Source organism: Brassica rapa, chromosome A04 (genome assembly GCF_000309985.2).
Source record: "Brassica rapa cultivar Chiifu-401-42 chromosome A04, CAAS_Brap_v3.01, whole genome shotgun sequence".
NCBI lineage: Eukaryota > Viridiplantae > Streptophyta > Magnoliopsida > Brassicales > Brassicaceae > Brassica > Brassica rapa.
In genome coordinates, this window is record NC_024798.2 from 10,002,512 (window position 1) to 10,022,376 (window position 19,865).

The following is a 19,865-nucleotide window of genomic DNA, read 5'->3' on the forward strand; positions in this document are numbered from 1 at the left end:
AATTTGAATCATATAATTTTAGTCATTATTTTTATAAATTTTTCTTATATCAGTATATATAAATATATATATATACGCTTCCAACATGTATATGATTCCTAATTTTTTTTTTAAAAGTTGTTTTTCCGCTTATACACGGTTCCGCTTTTGCAACTCTTGTTACTATTATGACCTCATATTTTCTGTTTCTTATGATGAGTTTATAAGAACATCAATTCACATAGAAAGTTAGACCATTGTTGGTCACCATTATCAACATTAATGTTTTTGTGTGAAAATAATATTTATTATTTTGTGTGTCGTTTGCACTTGTTCAAAAACAAATCAACCATCTCTATTTTTAAATCACCAAATATGAAAATAAAATCATTTTATTTGATTATTATAACACTTATTTTTGAGTTAATGGTAAAAGAATGAAAAATTTAAATAATTATGAAACTATATTGGGTAATTCTTCTAAATAGATCATTTTCAAGTTTTTGTCACAAAAATAGATCATAATGAGGTAAATGACCAAAATGTTTTATTTAATAGGTAAAAGGACTCTAATACCCTAGATATATTTAAAAAAAAAGAAAAATTTATAGTTTTAGATTATATGTTTTCAAATTCGAACTTTTATATAATTTTTTTTTTGAATTTTTTTAATTTTAATTTTATTTTCTAAATTTTCTTTTTGTAATTCGTAATACTTTTTAAAACTATTTTTAAATTTTTATTTTTAATATTTTTATTTTATTTTATAAAATTTTAAACCTCAATCCCAAATCTTCACCCCTTAACTCTAAACCCTAAGGTTTGGATTAGTTAACCCTATGGGTATAAATGTATATTACCTCTTTAATGAAATATTTTGATCATTTTCATCATTAAAATCTATATTTGTGACAAAAAAAAAATAGTTCTATCCTAGAGTATTTCCCAACTATATTAATCATTTAACTAATTTAATATATTTATATTACATGAGTTTTTATTATTCCCTCCAATCTGTGAATATTATTTTTCGTTTGTTCACAGATATTTATAAATACATCAAATTTGTATAATGTATCACTTCTATAAATACCAATTTATAATAAAAGTAAAGAGAAATAATTTAAAAAGGATCAATTGATTTTCTTGAAATTTATAATTTACTATTATTAAATAAGATGAAACATATAGAGAATATAAAAATATATCTATTTGAAATATTTTTTTCCAAAACTTTATCTATATGGAACAGAGGTAGTATTTGTTATTTATCGTTTTGTTATTTATTTATTATTTCTTTTTATATTTCCTTATATTTTTCCTATATATTTTTATAATTTTGCATATGTATTTATAGATTATTCGTTAATTTACTTTGTGAAATGATATTATGTAATGTTTATGTTCTTGTAAATCAAATAAATTTGATGTTCATCAAATAAATTATAAATATAAATATTAAGTTAGTTTATTTTAGTTAAGAGCATGACTTGTTTAGTATTAAAAACTATTTATCTAAAATAATTCACATAAGTATTACGGATACAGACGTGAATCTGCTCAAGAATGAAGCGGTTCCCCTTGACAATTGCAACAGCATGGAGGCTACCAGACTCATCTTTAGCTTGACACAACCTGTGAAGTTCCTCCAGTAAACTCTGGTGGGTGCTTTCATTCTCGCGGTCATTAGCTGGAGCCGAGAGTTTCCGCAGAGTAGCTAATGCAAACTCAAGCATCTTTCCAAGGTAATCAATATCCAAGGTGCCAGAGTTAAGCAACTACCAACAAAAAGAAGAAATGAGAACCACATCAGTTGAAATATATATATAAACAGATCAGTCACTAAAGATCAGAAGAGATGAGGCAAACCTGTGAGAGAAGGTCAAGATCAATAGTTTCAGTTATTTCCACTTTCCAGCTATCAGGCACCATCTGGCAAAGCTCATCCCAGGCTCCTCCAGTTTCATTGATTCCATCACACTATCCCAGAAAGCTTTCTCCATAGTCTCCTTTACCTTCCTCTGCATCACACATTTTCAAAAAAACAACGCTGAGAAACCTTGTTATTAAGTTACTTCAACCCAAAGAAAACAAACCTTTAGACTGTCCTCTTCATCCTTGACAGTTCTCGTGTGTCTTGTCCCATTTTCATTACAGATTCCCATCCAATCTGCAAGTTTTTTAAACATGTTCATATAATGAAAAGAGTTCAAAACTATGGAGGCAAATCAAAAGCTAAATCAAGATCTCCAACCTTTCCACAAATATAAAGACCACCAACATACAGAGCAACCTGAAGAATCAAAGATTTAAATCTCAAATCAGTCCATTATATTACACAGAAAAAGAAAAAGCCAAACATGAGAGCTCCTTTCTATGCTACAAAATCAAATCTCTCATGTTTGGCTTTGATCTGTTACCATGTCACCAAGACCAAGCATCATGAACTCTGAGGCACTCACACCAGGCTCCACACCGCCCAATAGGTTCCTTGGAAACATTATTTTAACAGGCAACTCCAGTTTCTTTGTAATCAATTCCAGTCCAGGAAGATTCAAACTATTGGCTACTGTATGAACCGGGTTCAACGCTTGCTGAGTCGCCACGGTCACCATAACGTTAGCACCAAAGAACCTCTCAGAGAAGAACACCCAGAATATGTCATACACAAACAGACACAGGAGGAGCATAGTACATATCTTGATATTGGGAAGACGAACATGGCTGACGAAAGCAATACAAATAGATATCCCAAGCAAATTGTTCAACACCCAATGACCAGAGACAAGCCACGCCACTACTGTGACTGCACAAGCCACAAGAAGCAGTCCTTGCATTCTGGTAAAGGACTTCGAGCAGCAGCGTGAGAGAAAGGGGTCACAGAGACCGAGCTGGGACTTGATGTACAAAATCAAAATTTTATAACCATAATCGCAAACAAATGATCATAGCAGAACCTAAACTCCACTAAATACAGTATAATAGCCATGAAAGTGAAACACTTTCTCAAAGAAGAAGAAGACAAATAGTTACCTGCCGGTGGAGAGGGGAGACATGCCAGTGGATTCCATGCCTGTAGATGTAGTTGCTTCTGCATAGTTTCAATTAGGGTTGGCTTTATATAGAAGGAGATAGAGGGGAAGGTGGAAGAAACCATTAAATCAGAATTAAAGAGCAAGAGTGGATTACGGTAACGGTGAATTGTGGAAAGTTTGATCGGGGATGATGAAGAGGAATCGTCAGAGGAAGAACAATTTCACGCGTTTCAGCCATAGCCCAAATGAAAGACCCGTTTTTGTGGACCAAAGAATATATGACGTGTCAAAAAAGAGTCTTTTGATTGGCTGATTTAATTGTCCTACGTGGACACTCTCCCTGATGCTCATATAACCCTTTTAGTATAGGTTAGATACGTCTAATAAAATATTTAATATTAATGTCAGAATCTCTGTAATATCTAGAACATATTAAGATATGTTAAAAAAGGCTTATGTTTTAATTGTATTAACTAGATTTTGACCCGTGCTTTTAAAGCGCGGTTTTATTTTTGTTTTTTCTTCAATTCACAAATATTTAGTAAATGTCACATTTTCATATATTTGTTCTTTATTTTATAAAAGACTTAAATTTTTTATCTTTATTTATCGTATTTCATTTTAAATAACTATTTATGTTTAAAAAATTAAACTTTATTTTTTTAATGAATTAAGTTAGTATAACTCTGATAAATTAATTTTATTATGTGGTTAATATTTTAATTAAAAAATTATATACTTTTAATAAAGATTTATACTTTTCAATAAAAATATTCAATTTTTTTTATGAATGTTTAAATTATATTAAGAAAAAAAATTAAGAATAATTGAAAAAAATTATTTGAACTTGAACTCAATGACCCAAAAGAAAAAAAAAGTGAGAATTGAATCTGATTTTTTAATAGGCCCAAATGGCCCGAGAGAGATTTGATGTGGACTGGATCCGAAAATAATGACCCAATATAGATGTCTTATTAATATTACTTGATTGTCCTTAATGAAACATGCAATGTTAGTAAAGGAAAGGGCAGGCTAAGGTAATTATGACAATAGGATCTTGCTTTAATAGTATACTAGATTTTGATCCTCGTTTTCAAAGCGCGGGTTTATTTTTGTTTTTTTTTTTTCAATTGACAAATATTTAGTAAATGTCACATTTTCGTATATTTGTGTTTTATTTTATAAAAGACTTAAAAATTTTATCTTTATTTATCGTATTTTATTTTAAATGACTATTTATGTTTAAAAAATTAAACTTTATTTTTTTAATGAATTAAGTTGGTATAACTCTGATAAATTAATTTTATCATGGGGTTAATATTTTAATTAAAAATTTATATACTTTTAATAAAGATTTATATTTTCAATAAAAAAAATTCAATTATTTTTATGAATGCTTAAATTATATTAAGAAAAGAAAAAAATAATAATTAAGAATAGTTGAAAAAAAATTATTTGAATTTGGACTCAATGGCCCAAAGGAAAAAAAAAGTGAGAATTGAATCTGATTTTTTAATAGGCCCAAATGGCCCAAGAGAGATTTGATTTGGGCTGGATCCAAAAATAATGACCCAATATAGATTTGTTATTAATATTACTTAATTACCCTTAATGAAACATGCAATGTTAGTGAAAGAAATGGCATGCTAAGGTAATTATGACAATAGGATCTTGCTTTAATAGTATAGATACATAAAAATAATGTAACAACTTTTTAAGAGAAAGTCCATTTGAAAATATTACACTTTATAGATAAGATTTTTGGATTTTGCCTATGCACATATCGAGTTGAGTTTATGTTTGGGCTAGGTCATTTTGGGCTTAAGAAAAAAAAAATATCAGTACTAGCCACTAGGTCAAACTCAATTGTAATCGTTCGTTAGTTTCATTAATTAACGATTGTATTTTAGACTGATTACGCGTAGTTCCACAAAATTGATTTCTCTACATCCTGTAATTATTCTTTTCCTAATTTCAAAACTTTGATCTTTACTTAATAGTAGATTGATATTGGTTTATCACGTTTTGTATGTTTATGGTATATTGAAAGGCAATGGTCTAGTCTATGATCTTACTACCTACACCAAAGGACAATAATAGATTCGTAGTAGATATCATTAGACTATAATTACGACGATAATATTATTAGGTATCTTTTTTTATTTGCATCTTTCTGTTTAAATTTACAGACAGAAATGATATGCCATGGTGAACATAGTCGAAGATATTATTCAACGTAGTGTGTATCCCGTATCATATGTTTGACCACAATAAATGTTTTGCTATAGAAATGTATGAACTTTAATATCAACGTTTGCGTAAGTTGCTTAATACTTCTTCTTTTTTGGAAATACTAGACATTGATTTTTTTTTTTTTTGCTAAATAATACTCGACGTTGATTTTACCCCCAAAAAAATTACTTGACGTTGAATTTTTTGAAATTAACGCAGACTGAATATAAATGACTTAATTATGGTTAAACGGTTGTATTTACGACTAAACCGGAATTAATTTGCAAAACCAATATAAGTGATGATGAAAATAACCATCCGGTTTATTTGCCTTGGGCAACAAGTCCCAACGATATCGCCTGTAGAGTTTGCATGAGTTTCTTGTGAACTGTACAGTCGATGGCAAATCTCGTAATATCTTGAGATAGTTCAAACCTATATGTAATTTTAAGAAGAATTCTGACGTGGCTTATAACAACTAGTACGGACCGCCGAAAATTCATTTTTCTGTAAATAGCAAATTATGAGAGAAAAAACGATTGGGAAAATAAAAGAAAATAACAACGATAATTTAATGTTAATTAATTTTGACCTGATAAAACGGCATATTTATAGTTTAATCCGATTTCAAATTTATCCATATTGTTTTTTTCTCTTTTGTAAAGATAGGTTTATCCATACTGTTTAAATACCAGTATATATGCATTCCTACTGTTTGTGTTTCTACTTATTAATTATTTTATGATAATATATCATCAAAATTGAAATTATAAACAATTTTTAAAAAATTATCGTTAACAAAAATTTTAATTTATTAATCTATGATAAAAAAACTTACAGTATTATAAGTTATAGAATAATTAAAAAATCTTCTACTTATCCAAAACATAGAAGACATTAATTGATTTTTACCCTGATAAAACGGCATATTTATAGTTTAACATGATTTCAAATTTATCCATACTGTTTTTGCTTTGTAAAAAATCAATTTTCACTATCTAAGGATAATTTATCTTCAAAAGTAAATATTGTCGGTGTTTCTAATTTTCACTATCTAAGGATAATTTATCTTCAAAAGTAAATATATAAAAAAAATACTAGTTTTTTCTATAGTGAACAATATTCTTAATTTATTTATTTTGAGATAAAAGACTAAAGATGATTCTAAATTGCAGATATGCTTAAAAACCTATTGTATTAAAAACGTATGGGACATTTAATAATTTTCTTTATTGTCAAGAAACTTTTATAGATGATTTCTTTCCTTGCTGAAGAAGATGTAAATTACATTAAATATGAGACAATTAAAAATGGTCAAAAGGATGTGGATAATTCCCAAAACGTTCAGGAAATCGAATTAAATTAAGCGTTGAATAAGCAGTAAATCAATGAATTGCATTAAAAAAAAAGGAAAAAGAGATTCGACGAAGATTTATGTAATTAGAGGAGAGAATATCGTAACAAACTAAATATTGACTCCTTGACTCAAACGTCTCTCTTATCTAAATCCATTCCCCCCTCTCTCTCTATATATAAATAAATACATGTGTGTATGTATCGAACCCATACATTACACCCGAAACGCTCTCTCTTCTCTCTCGATTAGGTTTCCTTCTACACTTGCTCTTCTTCTTCATCAATCTCTCTCTCTCTCTCTCTCGTTTCGATTGCAACAATGGTTGACGCTAAACAAGTCCGCTTCATCGTCGGAGTTATCGGTACGATCATCTCCTCCTCCTTCACTTATCGATCATCTAATAGTCTCCGTTACACCTGAATCCGAACTGTGTTTTCACGGAGTCTCAGTTGAATCGATCTGCCTTCGCTAATCATGATGCATATTAGATTCACGTTTTATTTGTGTTTGAGGTTGATTCTTATGGTGGATCTCTTTATTTGATTTGTGATTCTGTTTTTGAGCTCGATGGATCTCTTTTTTGCTGATGCAGGGAACGTGATCTCCTTCTTTCTCTTCTTCTCGCCAATGTAACCTCCCTTATCCTCTCCTCTACGAACGATCTGATTCGACGTTATTTGATTGATTTAATACTCAATGTATGTTACATGCAGGCCGACGTTTTGGAGGATCTTTAAGAACAAGTCTGTAGAGGAGTTTCAGCCGTGGCCTTACGTGGCAACGATGATGAACTGTATGCTTTGGGTTTTCTATGGACTCCCTGTTGTTCACAAGGATAGTATCCTTGTTACCACCATTAATGCGGTCGGCATGGGATTCGAAGCTTTCTACATATCCGTCTTCTTAATCTACTGTGGCGGCAAGAAAAACTTCAGGGTATATATAGCTTCAATCCTCTTGATTTTGATATTGATTTAATGTTTTTCATTGTTATTGACAGTGTTTTTATGTGGTGCAGAGGAACATTGGGTTATACCTTGTGGCTGAGGTTATTGCGGTGGCTGGGATTGTTTTGATTACTCTTTTCGCTATTCAAAACGAGTTTGCAAAACAGACGTTCGTTGGTGTCATCTGCGACGTCTTCAACATTGCTATGTATGGAGCTCCTTCACTTGTCATCGTAAGTTACTCTCTTTTTCTCGCTGATCTTGCACTCATGGGTTGGGGTTTTTTGAGTAATGATATTTATGTTGATGGTTACAACACAGAAAAAAGTGATAAGGACAAGGAGTGTAGAGTACATGCCGTTTCTCTTGTCTTTCGTCAGTTTCGTTAACGCTGGGATTTGGACTGCCTACTCTTTGATCTACAAACTCGATCTCTACGTTCTTGTAAGTGGTTTCTGATTCTATAATTTATATATATGGATATTATTTTTCTAAACCTTTGTGTATTTATAATATCTTCTTGTATAGATAAGCAACGGTCTAGGAACAGCCTTGTGTGCATCTCAGCTAATTGTCTATGGTTTGTACCGCAACGCTACTCCAAGGGATGAGGATAAAACGAAGCCATCGGAGATTGAAATTCCAGCGACGGCCTGATGTTCAAGTTGTTGATGTTTGGATCTTCTCTACTATGCGTACATGTACATACACATTTGTGTGTATGTATAAGGATTTTTTTATCTTTTCAGCTTTGTTTGGGTTTTGGTAGAATCTTAATAACATTACTTCTTTTTTAATTGTCTATTTTCTGGATGATTTTTTTCTCAAGTATTGATTTGTCAAAAATTTATCCCTCCCTTCCCCATTTTTTTCACTGAATATTAAGCTTTTGTTTTTCTATTTTTGTAAGGTAAATCCCTCTTCAAGGCCAAGCATTGAAATTGACCAAACAATTTCAATAGAAAAGCGAACTAGGGTCTTGCATAGATTCTGTTGAACATTTAATTATTCAACTCTTTGTCATCTTCTATTGACAATTATATTTTCAGTGGACTAAACAATAGTATAATTTTTTAATCAAAATTGACTGCCATTAAAGTGCAGCTAAAATATCTTTTTAATCAAAATTGACCAGACGGCAGACACCATAATAAATTTGAAGTAGTTTTCAAATTGGCCCCACCATCGAATCTGTAACATATGATTCGTAAAGAATGTTTTCTTCACCATAGAATCTGCAACATATGATTCGTAAAGAATGTTTTCTTCTTACGTATAAAGAAAGAAATTGGCAAGATCCAAGACTTTAAGGTAATTGTAAATCCTATACGTGTGCTTAGTATATACGCACACATCCGTAGTTAAAAGTTTCAACACCGTAAGAAAAGAAGAATGAAATGAGTTACGGCCACGTAACTAATTACATGACACGGCGTTTCTTTTTCTCAGGTGTTTCGTGAACTTGAGCTTTGATTCCATACGTTCTCACTTGGAAGTTCTCAAATGCTTCAGAAACTGCTTCTACCTGTTCACATCACAAACCAATAAATAAAATAAGCAAACGATCCTTCGTTGTTAAGAACAATAAAGTACTACTGAGTCAATAAATTTTATATCTGATCACAAACCAGTTCTGGTTTCTTGGCATATACTCTCACTATCATGTCTTGAAATGTTGTTGGTAACAAGTGACTAACTCTTTCCTCAGGTATCACAAACTTCTCTTCACTCTCGTAATCCTGTACAAGAAACCAGTCAATCAAATAGAGTCTGTTGAGATTATGGTGTACAAGAACAGAGAGACGATACTGTACCTTGAAGAACTTGATGCTGAATGTGAAAAACCCCCCACAAAAAAAAACGATAAGCTGGTTAGAATTTTTACTTAAGCGCTAACTGAAATAAACAAAGAAGCTAAAACAGTGTTTGTTTTCCTTTACCATTCAAGAGGGTTTTCTCTCCCACGAGCTAAATCAATCTTGACATTGGTAACAGCGATATCCTCCTCTTTGAGTGTTAAGCTTGTATGCTTCTGTTATATTAACAACTGAGATGAGTACTGTAAATAGTTTTTCCTCTTATTTAACCAAGTGGTTAAAGATCACAAACCTGAGAACAGACGATATCTTGAGCAGTAACGGCTTTGAAATGTTCGATTTTTTCCTTTGGAACCGCATACTCGTTACAGAACTGCAAGTAAGCACGAAGGAAATGTTAAGAACTAATTAAGCAGAAAGTGAGGACAAGATTCTGTATAATTACTTGGTACAGCTGCCTTCTGCGAACGCGGAGTATCAGGTCTTTAGCTTCTGCAAGTTCTTGATCTGGAGCTATTTCAATGGTTTTCAGGATTGTATCGTCCAACTGCAATTGCCGAGAACAAGACTTATTCAGAAAATACCAAAAGAACTTGTTGTACAAAGGGATGGACTTTGTCTCCTGAAGAAGGAGTGTACCTTCCAGTATTCAGCTGGGTCGTCAATGTTAGTAGAAATCCCCAAGTAATCGTTGGCTTTGACCATAGCATCTACTATCATAAGCTCTATTGCCTGCAAATGAACGGGAAAGAAACAAAGTGAGAAAGAGAGAAGACATAGAGAAGGAACAAAAAGAATGACAATGGTACAACAATACCTTTACTTTCGGATGTGTGTAGACAGTTCGATAGAGATCAGCACGTGTTGCAAATAACTTGTGAACATTACGGTCTGCAAAATTCACTTGGTTCTACGAGGGTGTGGAGGCAAATGCAAATTCAGAATATATCAGGTGAAAAAAAACTCACACTCCTTAGCGCGATAGCAGATTTCGTTGTCCATGACTCTCATCGTCTCTGTCAGTCTAGGAAGTTCGGAGAATTAGCAAAGTTTCGCAGAAAATCTGAAATGACTGTAAAGTAGAATGAAAACCTTTGGAACTGAAAGTTGCATCCCAGTCCACAAGCTCGAGAATCACGGACAAGGTAGTCAAACCTTTATGATATTGTAGACAAACAAAATTAACTTTGGAAAAATATTCAAATCTATGCATCCCCATGAGTGAAAAGGGAATAACAGAAACTGCAGAAGTGTATATAACTAAAAAATAGAAAGAATTACTTGTCCACATCAATCCCATTTCGACCATTAGCAACAATGTCATACAAGAAACGTTTCTCTGCGTTGCTCTGCATAATATGAGAAAGTGAAAATATACAAAGCGTAAGTAGTTGTTCATGTTTGAGTAGAACAGAAAACATGACTGTTGTAAAACTTACTTTCAGCTGTGAAAATTCAGTACTTGCTAGGATCATATCCTGTTAAGTAAAGATTTGAGATAATCATCAGGAACGAAGAAAGGAAGCAACAAATATTAGACTGGATTTGTAAAGACTGAATTTAATGTCATCTTTTCCACTTTTTATACTAGAGGCCATTTGAGAGAAGCAAAATAGTGTTGAGAAAGGAAACTACCTTCACTCTTTTCAACATTTGAGCATCAATATCAATGTTATGCGTGTCCACAATATGGTCAATCATCTTTACAGACATTGACTCATGAGACCTGCATAAAAGAACTGGCATATAAAAAGCTGGACTGCTGGAGACAAGAATACTCAGAGAGCCATAGAAGAAAAAAATTAAGGCTTCATTCTAATATTACATCAAGTAACACCATGGCATTGATTTTTTGAAGGAATGTGAAACATACCACTCACAGCCGCTCATGACCTTTGGCAGGAACTCACGCTCAAACATATGGCTGAAAGGCCCATGGCCAATATCATGGAGAAGTCCTATATATACAAACATATCAGAAGGTTGCATCAAGGAATAATGTAGTCATTGAGCTAACAAGAGTTACCCGCAAGTCTCACAGTCTGAAGATCATGTTTGTCAATATCGAGCTCCATTCCCTATTTAGAAAGTATAGCATGTACATTAGAATCTCACACCATACTTTAAGCAAAATGTGACTACACCACATGAAATCTGTAAAGAGTTTTCAATACCTGGAAATTTTTTAGCTTCTGTGCAGTTTCGCCTGCAAGCCAATACACACCTAGAGAATGCTCAAACCTAGAATGCACAGCTCCCGGATATACCATGTTTGTCACTCCTGAACAACTCAAGACTCATTACAGTTAGAACTACTAACCTATCCTAAATACTAAATAAAAAGGTTTCGCAGAGAAACATTAAACGAGACCAGGCTTGCTTATAAAACAAGAGGAGGCACGTTGAGTTGAAAACGCAAAGACAACTCACCAAGCTGCTTTAGTTCACGAAGCCTGCCACAAGGAATCATATCAAACAATCAGAACATTGTGGCTTCTAACCAATCATGGAAAATTTACAAAGAAAATGAGCACAATCCAAGAACTCACCTCTGAAACTGCTCCGTGTCAATGAATTTTAAGCAAAGCTGCAAATCAAACTTGGCTATCAGTACAGATGCAACACTGATTCAACATTTTGTATACGATTACAAAGAGTTATAAACCCTAGCCTAGTGGTGTAGAGAATCTCAAAACGCAAGCTAAATTGGAAATAATTCACAGAAGAACCTAGATACAAAGAATAATCGCATCACAGACTATACAATACACTACTGGAAGAATCCACCAGCAGATTCGTTCATCAAATGTGTCCGCGACCTAAAACTCAGGCATACATATCCCAAACAAGTTAAACCTTCCGCTAAACATCAATCTCTACCAAACGACCTTCACAAATCACAACAAGAAATCAACGGCCAAGAAACTATCATCAAGATTCCAACTCGAACAAAAGGAACCACAAATTTCACATAAAACCTCCATAGAAAACAGTTAACAGATAGAGTTCCGGAGCCTACTTATCTACGAAACGAACAATTTGGAACGACGGAAAACGAGAAACGGAGAAAGGAGAAGAGAAGGATTACAGGATCGAGGTAGATGTTGCCATGAACGTTGTCGTAGACATGCTTGCTGAATCGGAGCTCGTTCGTCGGAGCGCCGGCGGAGTAAACCGGCATGTTTAGGTCGTCGTTGCAATACGCTCCCATCAGTTTTGATTTCACGTGGCTCGCTCCCTATATCTTCGGAGGTTGTAGAGAAAGTAAAAAATGGTAACCGAAAATTGAGAAAGCGATTTGAACTTTATGCTGCTGCAGGAGTTAATAGAGAGAGAGAGAGAGGGATAGAATCTTTAAGACCTGTTGACGCTTATACGCGATTGATATTTTTTTATTCCTTTTGATTTATTAATTAATAAAACTGCAAATAGAGCCCTTAACTTTTATTTTATTTCATTAGCACACGAAATACTTTAAATATCATCTCATTAAGCCCCCAATTTATACTTTTTGACAAATAAACCAGGATATTAACCTGGATTATCACGTTATTTTATTTCATTAGCACACGAAATATTTTAAATATCATCTAATTAAGCCCCCAATTTATACTTTTTGACAAATAAACCAGGATATTAACCTGGATTATCACGGTTTGGACGTGGCATGTAAGCACACATTTCTTTTAATTTATTCCAATTATAGAGCCTGTGGTTTGTTATGCGTATTGTTTTGGTAAACATGACTTCCTTTGCGTCGAATATAAATGTAGGGCTATTTTACGCAAATTCCCTTTTCTAAGTTACCGAATTAATAATAATTTTTTAATAATAAATTTCAGTTAGAGGTGGTTTTGAACTTTTGGTGGTGGACTGGTGGTGGAGAAGTGGGTTCATGTGACGGTTCGGAATATCCGGAAGATGATTGTATCTTTAACCAAATAGCAATTGGTTAATTAATATCGAACCGAACCGGATGAAAACCGGAACCAAAGTGGCCAGCGCAAATTATAAGGACGCTTTCGCAACTATTCTCCGGCACAGTAGCAATTAGGGTTCCGATTTGACTTGAGTCAACTCAATCGGAGACGGAGAGAAAGAAGACTCGAGCATCCAATCACATCCGGAAAGGCGGCGGAGTAATGGAAGAGCTTCCGAGCATAACCGTGAGTCAGCGCGAGCAGTTTCTGGTGGAGAACGATGTGTTTGGGATGTACAGTTACTTCGACACCAGTGACATCGCTACTCAGAAATTCATGTAAGATCGATCGTTGCTTTGGGCTAGATAGTAGCGATTTATAAGGTGAATCGTACTGATGAAAGTTGTTGTTGATCTAGGGTGGAGATTCAGCGAGACAAGCAGCTTGATTATCTGATGAATGGCTTAAGGCAGCTAGGCCCGTCGTTCTCGTCCTTAGATGCTAAGTACGTATCTTCCCCTTGTGAAAAAAACGATGCTTTGTAGTTGTAGGTATTAAACGTGATTGATTTGTTGTGTTCATAGCTGGAATTTGAAGTTGATTTTGTTCTGTCAGTACATTGTGTAGTCATTGAGAGACTTTAGGTGTTCCTTTGAAGTTTGCACAGATTCTTGTCAGATATTCACATGTTCAAGAGTTTGTATGTATTTTTCGGATGCCAATGGATGAATAAGTTGAATTTTTGGTTTTGGATTTTGAACAGTCGACCGTGGGTTTGCTACTGGATCATTCATTCAATTGCTTTGCTTGGGGAGTCTGTGGATGATGACTTAGAAAACAATGCAATCGACTTTCTTGGACGTTGCCAGGTTAGGCTTCTTAAGTTCTTTCTAAGACAATCGTGGAAACCCTTCTGTTTTTTCTTTTCTTTTTTCATTTGGTACTTAGTTGGCGTTCACGTATTGCTTGTTCAGGGTTCTGATGGTGGATATGGTGGTGGTCCTGGCCAAGTAAGTATATGTCTGTTCCTTGAAAATGTGTGGATCACTGTAATTTCATGGAAATTTGAATTTGAAAAGGAGACTGGATCGTTTTATTCTGATAGATCTCGTTGGTATTGTTTAAGATTTGATACATCCTCTTATTGTTTGGTTGTAAACCTCCCAAACATGGAAGAGATAGTTAGGATGTATAATTTTTAGCCTGCCTTTTTCTTCGCAGCTTCCACATCTTGCAACAAGTTATGCTGCAGTGAATACACTTGTTACATTAGGAGGTGAGAAAGCCTTCTCTTCAATTAACAGGTATTCGTTTTTCTTGATCGTCGGTTCTTTTTTCAATAAGAGACAAAACTGATATAGAAGATTTACGTGTGGCTCATAATATTTCAGAGAACAAATGGCTTGTTTCTTAAGACGAATGAAGGATACAAATGGAGGTTTCAGGTTTGATTTTCTTTCTGCTTAAACTTCTAAAAGGCACCACTTTTACTGATAGTGCAATCTTTATGCATTTGTATTCCCGTTTATGTCATATTAGCTAAAGTCATGTTGGTTTGTCAATTGTTGCTTGTCTCTTTTCCTATTGCATGCAATTTGTTGAGACCAAATTCTGACTTATCCCTTGATCGTCAGGATGCACAATATGGGAGAAATAGATGTGCGAGCGTGCTACACTGCGATTTCGGTGAGTTTTATCACCTTCCAGTTTCCCGTTTTCTCTTCTTGGGGGCACCAAAACCTGTTAGGCTCAGTGAGACCAACAACTCAGGGCCTATTTTGCTATGTTTCTTCCATTAGGATGTGGTTAATGGTCTAATTGTTTCCACACTCGGGCTCATCAGATAATTTGCAGAAAGATCGTATTGAGCACTAAAGTTCTCGCATCCTATGGTTAGCTTTTTCCTTGATATGTTTGACCTCTCTTCTGAAACAGATTGCAAGCATCCTGAACATTGTGGATGATGAACTCACCCGCGGCTTAGGAGATTACATTTTGAGGTAGCTTTTCGTGTTACTTTTATCTCGCATGATTCAAAGCTGAATTGCTGTTAAATAGTTGTAAGTTCATGAATTCCCTTTTAAAGTTTTCTTAACTCACTTTATTTTGAGCAGTTGCCAAACTTATGAAGGTGGCATTGGAGGGGAACCTGGCTCCGAAGCTCATGGTGGGTATGTCCTCTTTCTTACTTTCTTAATGTTGAAGCTTTGATCAAAACTGAGTTTTGCTTCTCTTCCTCGATTACGTGGTTATTCTTGGTTACCTATAATTTATTTCCTGAAAATGTTGAATTGTTACCTTTGCTTATTACCATATAATTTGTTGTTTAGGTACACGTACTGTGGGTTGGCTACTATGATTTTAATCAATGAAGTCGACCGCTTGAATTTGGATTCGTTAATGGTAACAAACAATGCATGTTATAAGATGGTTAATGAAATACCTTTTCTGTTCCTCGAAAGAGATCATTTTCTGACAAAATAATTCCCTGATGATATTAGAATTGGGTTGTACATCGACAAGGAGTAGAAATGGGATTCCAAGGTAGGACGAACAAATTGGTCGACGGTTGCTACACGTTTTGGCAGGTCAATCTTCTAACTCTCCTTGTATCATTCGTAACCTTGTTTATGTTTTTGCTTGAGTAGAGGTCCTACTCTAAAAGTCTTATATACTAATCTTCTTCTTTTTTTGGTACGTGTTAAAACAGGCAGCCCCCTGTGTTCTACTACAGCGATTTTTTTCATCCCAGGATATGGCACCTCATGGATCATCATCACATATGTCACAAGGGACAGATGAAGATCACGAGGAACATGCTCATGATGAAGATGATCTTGAAGACAGTGATGAAGATGATTCTGATGAGGATAGCGATGAAGATTCAGGGAATGGTCACCAAGTTCATCATACGTCTACCTACATTGACAGGAGAATTCAACCTGTTTTTGATAGCCTTGGCTTGCAAAGATATGTGCTCTTGTGCTCTAAGGTACATTTCTTAGTTGCTTGAACACCAGAAAAGAAATCATCCAGTCAAGTTTACACATGCACATACACTTGCTCATCTTGTGTTTTTTATATCCTCCGTTTGGGTTCTTAGGTCGCTGATGGTGGATTCAGAGACAAGCTGAGGAAACCCAGGGACTTCTACCACACATGTTACTGTCTAAGCGGTCTTTCCGTGGCTCAACACGCTTTCTCAAAAGATGAGGACACTCCTCCTTTGACTCGTGACATTTTGGGTGGCTACGCAAACCACCTTGAACCTGTTCACCTCCTCCACAACGTTGTCATGGATCGGTACAACGAAGCTATCGAGTTCTTCCATAGAGAAGCATGACCCCTTCTCGTCACATACGGGAAACTCCTGTGACTGATGGTACGAAAGAGTTTCTCGTTCTGTTGTATGTGTGTACTTTTGAACAGAAGTTTTACTTATTTAAACCTTTAACATATTGCGTTTTTATTTGAAAATCATATTACGATTCAGAGATTACGTTGATTGTTAAAAAACTTGCATCCTTCGTTATTGTTTTTAAAGAATTCCCTACCTCACTATCCGAGACATGCATCTCGCATTCTTATGTGAAATTTTAAGTTAAAGTGCAAAAAATGTTAGTTAATGGGACTTGTGTGTGAAAACAAAAGTATAGGTTAAAAAGTGCAACAAGATTAATAGGACTTTTATGTGTAAACAATAGTTTAGTTTAGAAATGTGAGAAAGGATAAAGTTAAGACCCTTTTCACAAATATTTATTAAAAAAGTTCGTCTGTCTCGTCTTCTTCCCCAATTGAGTCAGTTGACCAGAGAGAGTGGAAGCATATACTTCATCACTTCCGCTGGCGAAAATAATTTATAATTATAAATTAATAAACCCCAAAAATATAAACGAAAATGGAAGAAGACGACGAAGAAAAGACGCAGAAATCTCGGAAGCAGCAGCAACAGGAGGAAGACGACGACAAAAAACAAAGACGAGACCCAGAGATGTCTTCTAGATCATCGCTTCACTCACTACCACCAACGACCGTTGATTTACCTCCTGACTCACCCAACACCGTCTCTTCAATCCCCGATAGCCACGGATCTTCTCCTCACACAGTCGTCCCAACTCCTTCCGTAGCTTCCGTCGCCACGAAGAACGAGACTCCTTTCAGGGTTACTAACGCAGACTTGGCGGAGCAGAAACTCGGCGAGAGCAGGAGGCGGTTAAGGCCGAGCTTCTCCACGACTCCGCGTGAATCGAAATGGACAAGTTTCGTGAGGAAGGCTTTGCTTGGGTTTAGGGTTACTGCGTTTGTGTCGTGTCTCGTCTCCTTCTCTGTTATGGTTGCTGATAGAGATAAAGGATGGGCTCGTGATTCTTTCTACAAATACAAAGAGTTCAGGTTCAAAGTTTCTTCCTTTATTTTAAACATCGAGGAGCTTCTAATAGTAACCCCAGGGTTCTTAGTTGTATATGATTCGGTCTATCACTTTGATTCATTTAAGTTTAGGTGAATGTTTCTTACTTTATAGCTTACATTATATACATATATGGAATATTGTCATATTGAGGTTGTTTACTTTAAGCTAATGAAGTAAGCTAAGTTATAATACTCTGTCTTTAGTTGATTTATTCATGTGTGTGTTTTTGGTTGCAGGTTTTGTTTGGCTGCGAATGTGATTGGTTTTGTCTACTCAGCTTTTATGATATGTGATCTCGTGTATCTGTTATCTACTAGTATTCGCAGATCACGACATAACCTCCGACATTTCTTGGAATTTGCTCTTGATCAAGTATGTTTATTCTGCCTCTTTGTGATTGATACTTTGTTTTCTTTACAAATGTATGTAACCTGAATATAAAAAAAATAGCCTAAAGCTAGAAACTTGACGTTGTCCTCGTATGGTACTAATACCCTTCTCGCTATAGTAGTACTGTTTCGGTGTCACCTTACCTAATCTTCTTCTCTTTCAAATGCGCAAGACCGAAGTCAAAGTCTTTGTGAATATATAGCCAAATATGTGATATTCTTGTGAAACCAGTCAATCATCTGAGCTAGAAATGGTTTTAATGTTGTAGATGATAGCGTATCTTCTTGCATCGGCTTCAACTTCAGCTTCGATCCGTGTAGACGATTGGCTATCAAACTGGGGAGCAGACAAGTTCCCAAGCTTAGCTAGAGCATCTGTCTCCTTATCTTTTGTCTCCTTTGTCTCATTCGCTCTCTGCTCCTTGGCTTCCGGCTATGCCCTTTGCTCACTCCGGTCTATCTAACAGACGATCTCATTTTGTTTTAAGTGGTAACATATAAGTTGCATCCTTATGTAATTGGTTTATAGAAAGGCACTTGACCCTAAAACTCTCTATAAAGAAGAGGGTCCAGTTTCTTAACATTTCAAAAAACTAAACTTTTCTTTTATATGGTGGAGGAGTTTTAGTTTGCTAGCTTTCATGTTGCAGAATATTTCGTCTCGCAAAAGATAGTGTGGATCCTATTTATGTTCTTTTTGTTATTGTTCTACAGAAAAGCTACATGATGTGTCATCAACTGATCATCAGATGAATATAGACACTTTATACTTACAGTGGTAACCATACCAGAACCTACATATTCACGTAGCGCCCGAGTCATTGATTTCGATGGCTTTCCAGATGAATATAGACACCACCGAGCAGGTAGTCCAGACGACTATTATCGTATTATTTGGTATAAGAGACTGAAGTTCGATTGATGCTTTAAAAGTATCAATCCTTTTGTCATTTTCGAACCTTTTTTTTTAATTGGCCAGCCCATGAACACAAGCATTAGTGGTAATCGGATTGTTGCGTGACTAAACCTAGGCGTTTGCAAATAAACATAACCGGACAAAGTGAACCAAACCTAACGCAAGCAAGAGTTAGATTAAGTTCATTACATAATAAAATAGAAAAACTAATTATACATAAATGCTATTTTTTTTCTAATAGTTACCTGAAAATATATTCTAAACGATTTCGTAATTCTCATAACACCCTCTAGTCCGTATGAGATTGGACAATCATCAAGTCATTTTTATGGTATTTATACCCTCGCTATAAAGTTATCAGTAGTATTTATACCTCGCCAAAGTCATCGAATATACTGTATTAGTTGTGTATCTTCATTGTCTCATGCTACCATGTAAACTGAACGAACTCATCTGATTCATGCTCAAAGTCCACAACAACATTATCAAATGATCACTCTGTCGGATCTGTATAATCCCGTCGGAATCATCAATCTTCAAATATTTTCGGGATCATCATCAAATGTGTAGTAGATAAATAATCACATGAAGATCTGAAAAAGAAAGATTAAATAGGTGACTTTGAACGAACTCATCAGTGGTTTCATGCTCATAACCCACAGCCAAATTCCCCTCTCTTTTTCAAACACCAAACGTCTTCTATACAGAAGAAAAACGTGCCATTTCTAAATTTTGTTTTAATAACTAGCAAAGCAAAAAGAAGAACAATAACGTGAATCAAAGAAGCTAAAACATAAGCATGGCTTTAGTAATCACAATGTCTCTTTTTTTTTTCAATTTATTTGGAAACAATACGTAAAAT

The 19,865-nt window shown here is 34.7% G+C and overlaps 5 protein-coding genes across 10 annotated transcripts; 3 read left to right on the forward strand and 2 right to left on the reverse strand.

The window, feature by feature from the left end:
• Positions 1-1,393: 1,393 nt before the first annotated feature.
• Positions 1,394-3,548, reverse strand: LOC103828475. Of its 4 annotated transcripts, none has more exons than XR_004457329.1 (6): positions 3,013-3,548; positions 2,400-2,876; positions 2,234-2,272; positions 2,076-2,149; positions 1,849-2,000; positions 1,394-1,757 (listed from the first exon to the last, which is right to left on the reverse strand). XR_004457329.1 is itself a non-coding variant. In XM_033289824.1 (6 exons), the coding sequence occupies exons 1-5, from the start codon at positions 3,250-3,252 to the stop codon at positions 1,881-1,883; spliced, it is 375 nt and encodes a 124-aa protein (XP_033145715.1). In that variant the 5' UTR covers positions 3,253-3,279; the 3' UTR covers positions 1,394-1,757; positions 1,849-1,880. The 4 variants fall into 4 exon arrangements, 1 of the variants encoding a protein (XP_033145715.1); XR_004457328.1 differs by having other exon boundaries at positions 2,400-3,070; positions 3,169-3,543; XR_004457330.1 differs by having other exon boundaries at positions 2,234-2,876; positions 3,013-3,070; positions 3,169-3,283.
• A 1,221-nt stretch (positions 3,549-4,769) lies between these two features.
• On the forward strand, positions 4,770-8,450 carry LOC103863968 (bidirectional sugar transporter SWEET8). The gene is made up of 6 exons (XM_009141736.3): positions 4,770-6,964; positions 7,196-7,232; positions 7,317-7,539; positions 7,622-7,783; positions 7,872-7,994; positions 8,079-8,450. The coding sequence occupies exons 1-6, from the start codon at positions 6,922-6,924 to the stop codon at positions 8,205-8,207; spliced, it is 717 nt and encodes a 238-aa protein (XP_009139984.1). The 5' UTR covers positions 4,770-6,921; the 3' UTR covers positions 8,208-8,450.
• A 248-nt stretch (positions 8,451-8,698) lies between these two features.
• LOC103863969 (deoxynucleoside triphosphate triphosphohydrolase SAMHD1 homolog) lies at positions 8,699-12,748 on the reverse strand. Of its 3 annotated transcripts, none has more exons than XR_004457326.1 (19): positions 12,456-12,748; positions 11,917-11,954; positions 11,798-11,820; positions 11,542-11,648; positions 11,394-11,445; positions 11,241-11,325; positions 11,003-11,093; positions 10,807-10,845; positions 10,649-10,716; positions 10,460-10,522; positions 10,336-10,391; positions 10,185-10,258; positions 10,007-10,099; positions 9,813-9,914; positions 9,660-9,740; positions 9,491-9,582; positions 9,179-9,380; positions 8,811-9,075; positions 8,699-8,766 (listed from the first exon to the last, which is right to left on the reverse strand). XR_004457326.1 is itself a non-coding variant. In XM_009141737.2 (19 exons), the coding sequence occupies exons 1-19, from the start codon at positions 12,576-12,578 to the stop codon at positions 8,971-8,973; spliced, it is 1,419 nt and encodes a 472-aa protein (XP_009139985.1). In that variant the 5' UTR covers positions 12,579-12,745; the 3' UTR covers positions 8,796-8,970. The 3 variants fall into 3 exon arrangements, 2 of the variants coding, with proteins under 2 accessions (XP_009139985.1, XP_033145686.1); XM_009141737.2 differs by lacking the exon at positions 8,699-8,766 and having other exon boundaries at positions 8,796-9,075; positions 9,179-9,289; positions 9,365-9,380; positions 12,456-12,745; XM_033289795.1 differs by lacking the exon at positions 8,699-8,766 and having other exon boundaries at positions 8,796-9,075; positions 12,456-12,747.
• Positions 12,749-13,200: 452 nt separating this feature from the next.
• LOC103863970 (protein farnesyltransferase subunit beta) lies at positions 13,201-16,630 on the forward strand. Its single transcript, XM_009141738.3, has 13 exons — positions 13,201-13,625; positions 13,706-13,792; positions 14,051-14,156; positions 14,262-14,297; positions 14,509-14,591; positions 14,679-14,732; positions 14,922-14,973; positions 15,223-15,287; positions 15,402-15,458; positions 15,618-15,690; positions 15,789-15,875; positions 15,998-16,279; positions 16,391-16,630. Exons 1-13 carry the CDS (start codon positions 13,510-13,512, stop codon positions 16,628-16,630), a joined length of 1,338 nt encoding a protein of 445 aa, XP_009139986.1. The 5' UTR covers positions 13,201-13,509.
• Positions 16,628-18,796, forward strand: LOC103863971 (CASP-like protein 4A1). The gene is made up of 3 exons (XM_009141739.3): positions 16,628-17,679; positions 17,935-18,070; positions 18,357-18,796. The coding sequence occupies exons 1-3, from the start codon at positions 17,186-17,188 to the stop codon at positions 18,549-18,551; spliced, it is 825 nt and encodes a 274-aa protein (XP_009139987.1). The 5' UTR covers positions 16,628-17,185; the 3' UTR covers positions 18,552-18,796.
• Positions 18,797-19,865: the final 1,069 nt, after the last annotated feature.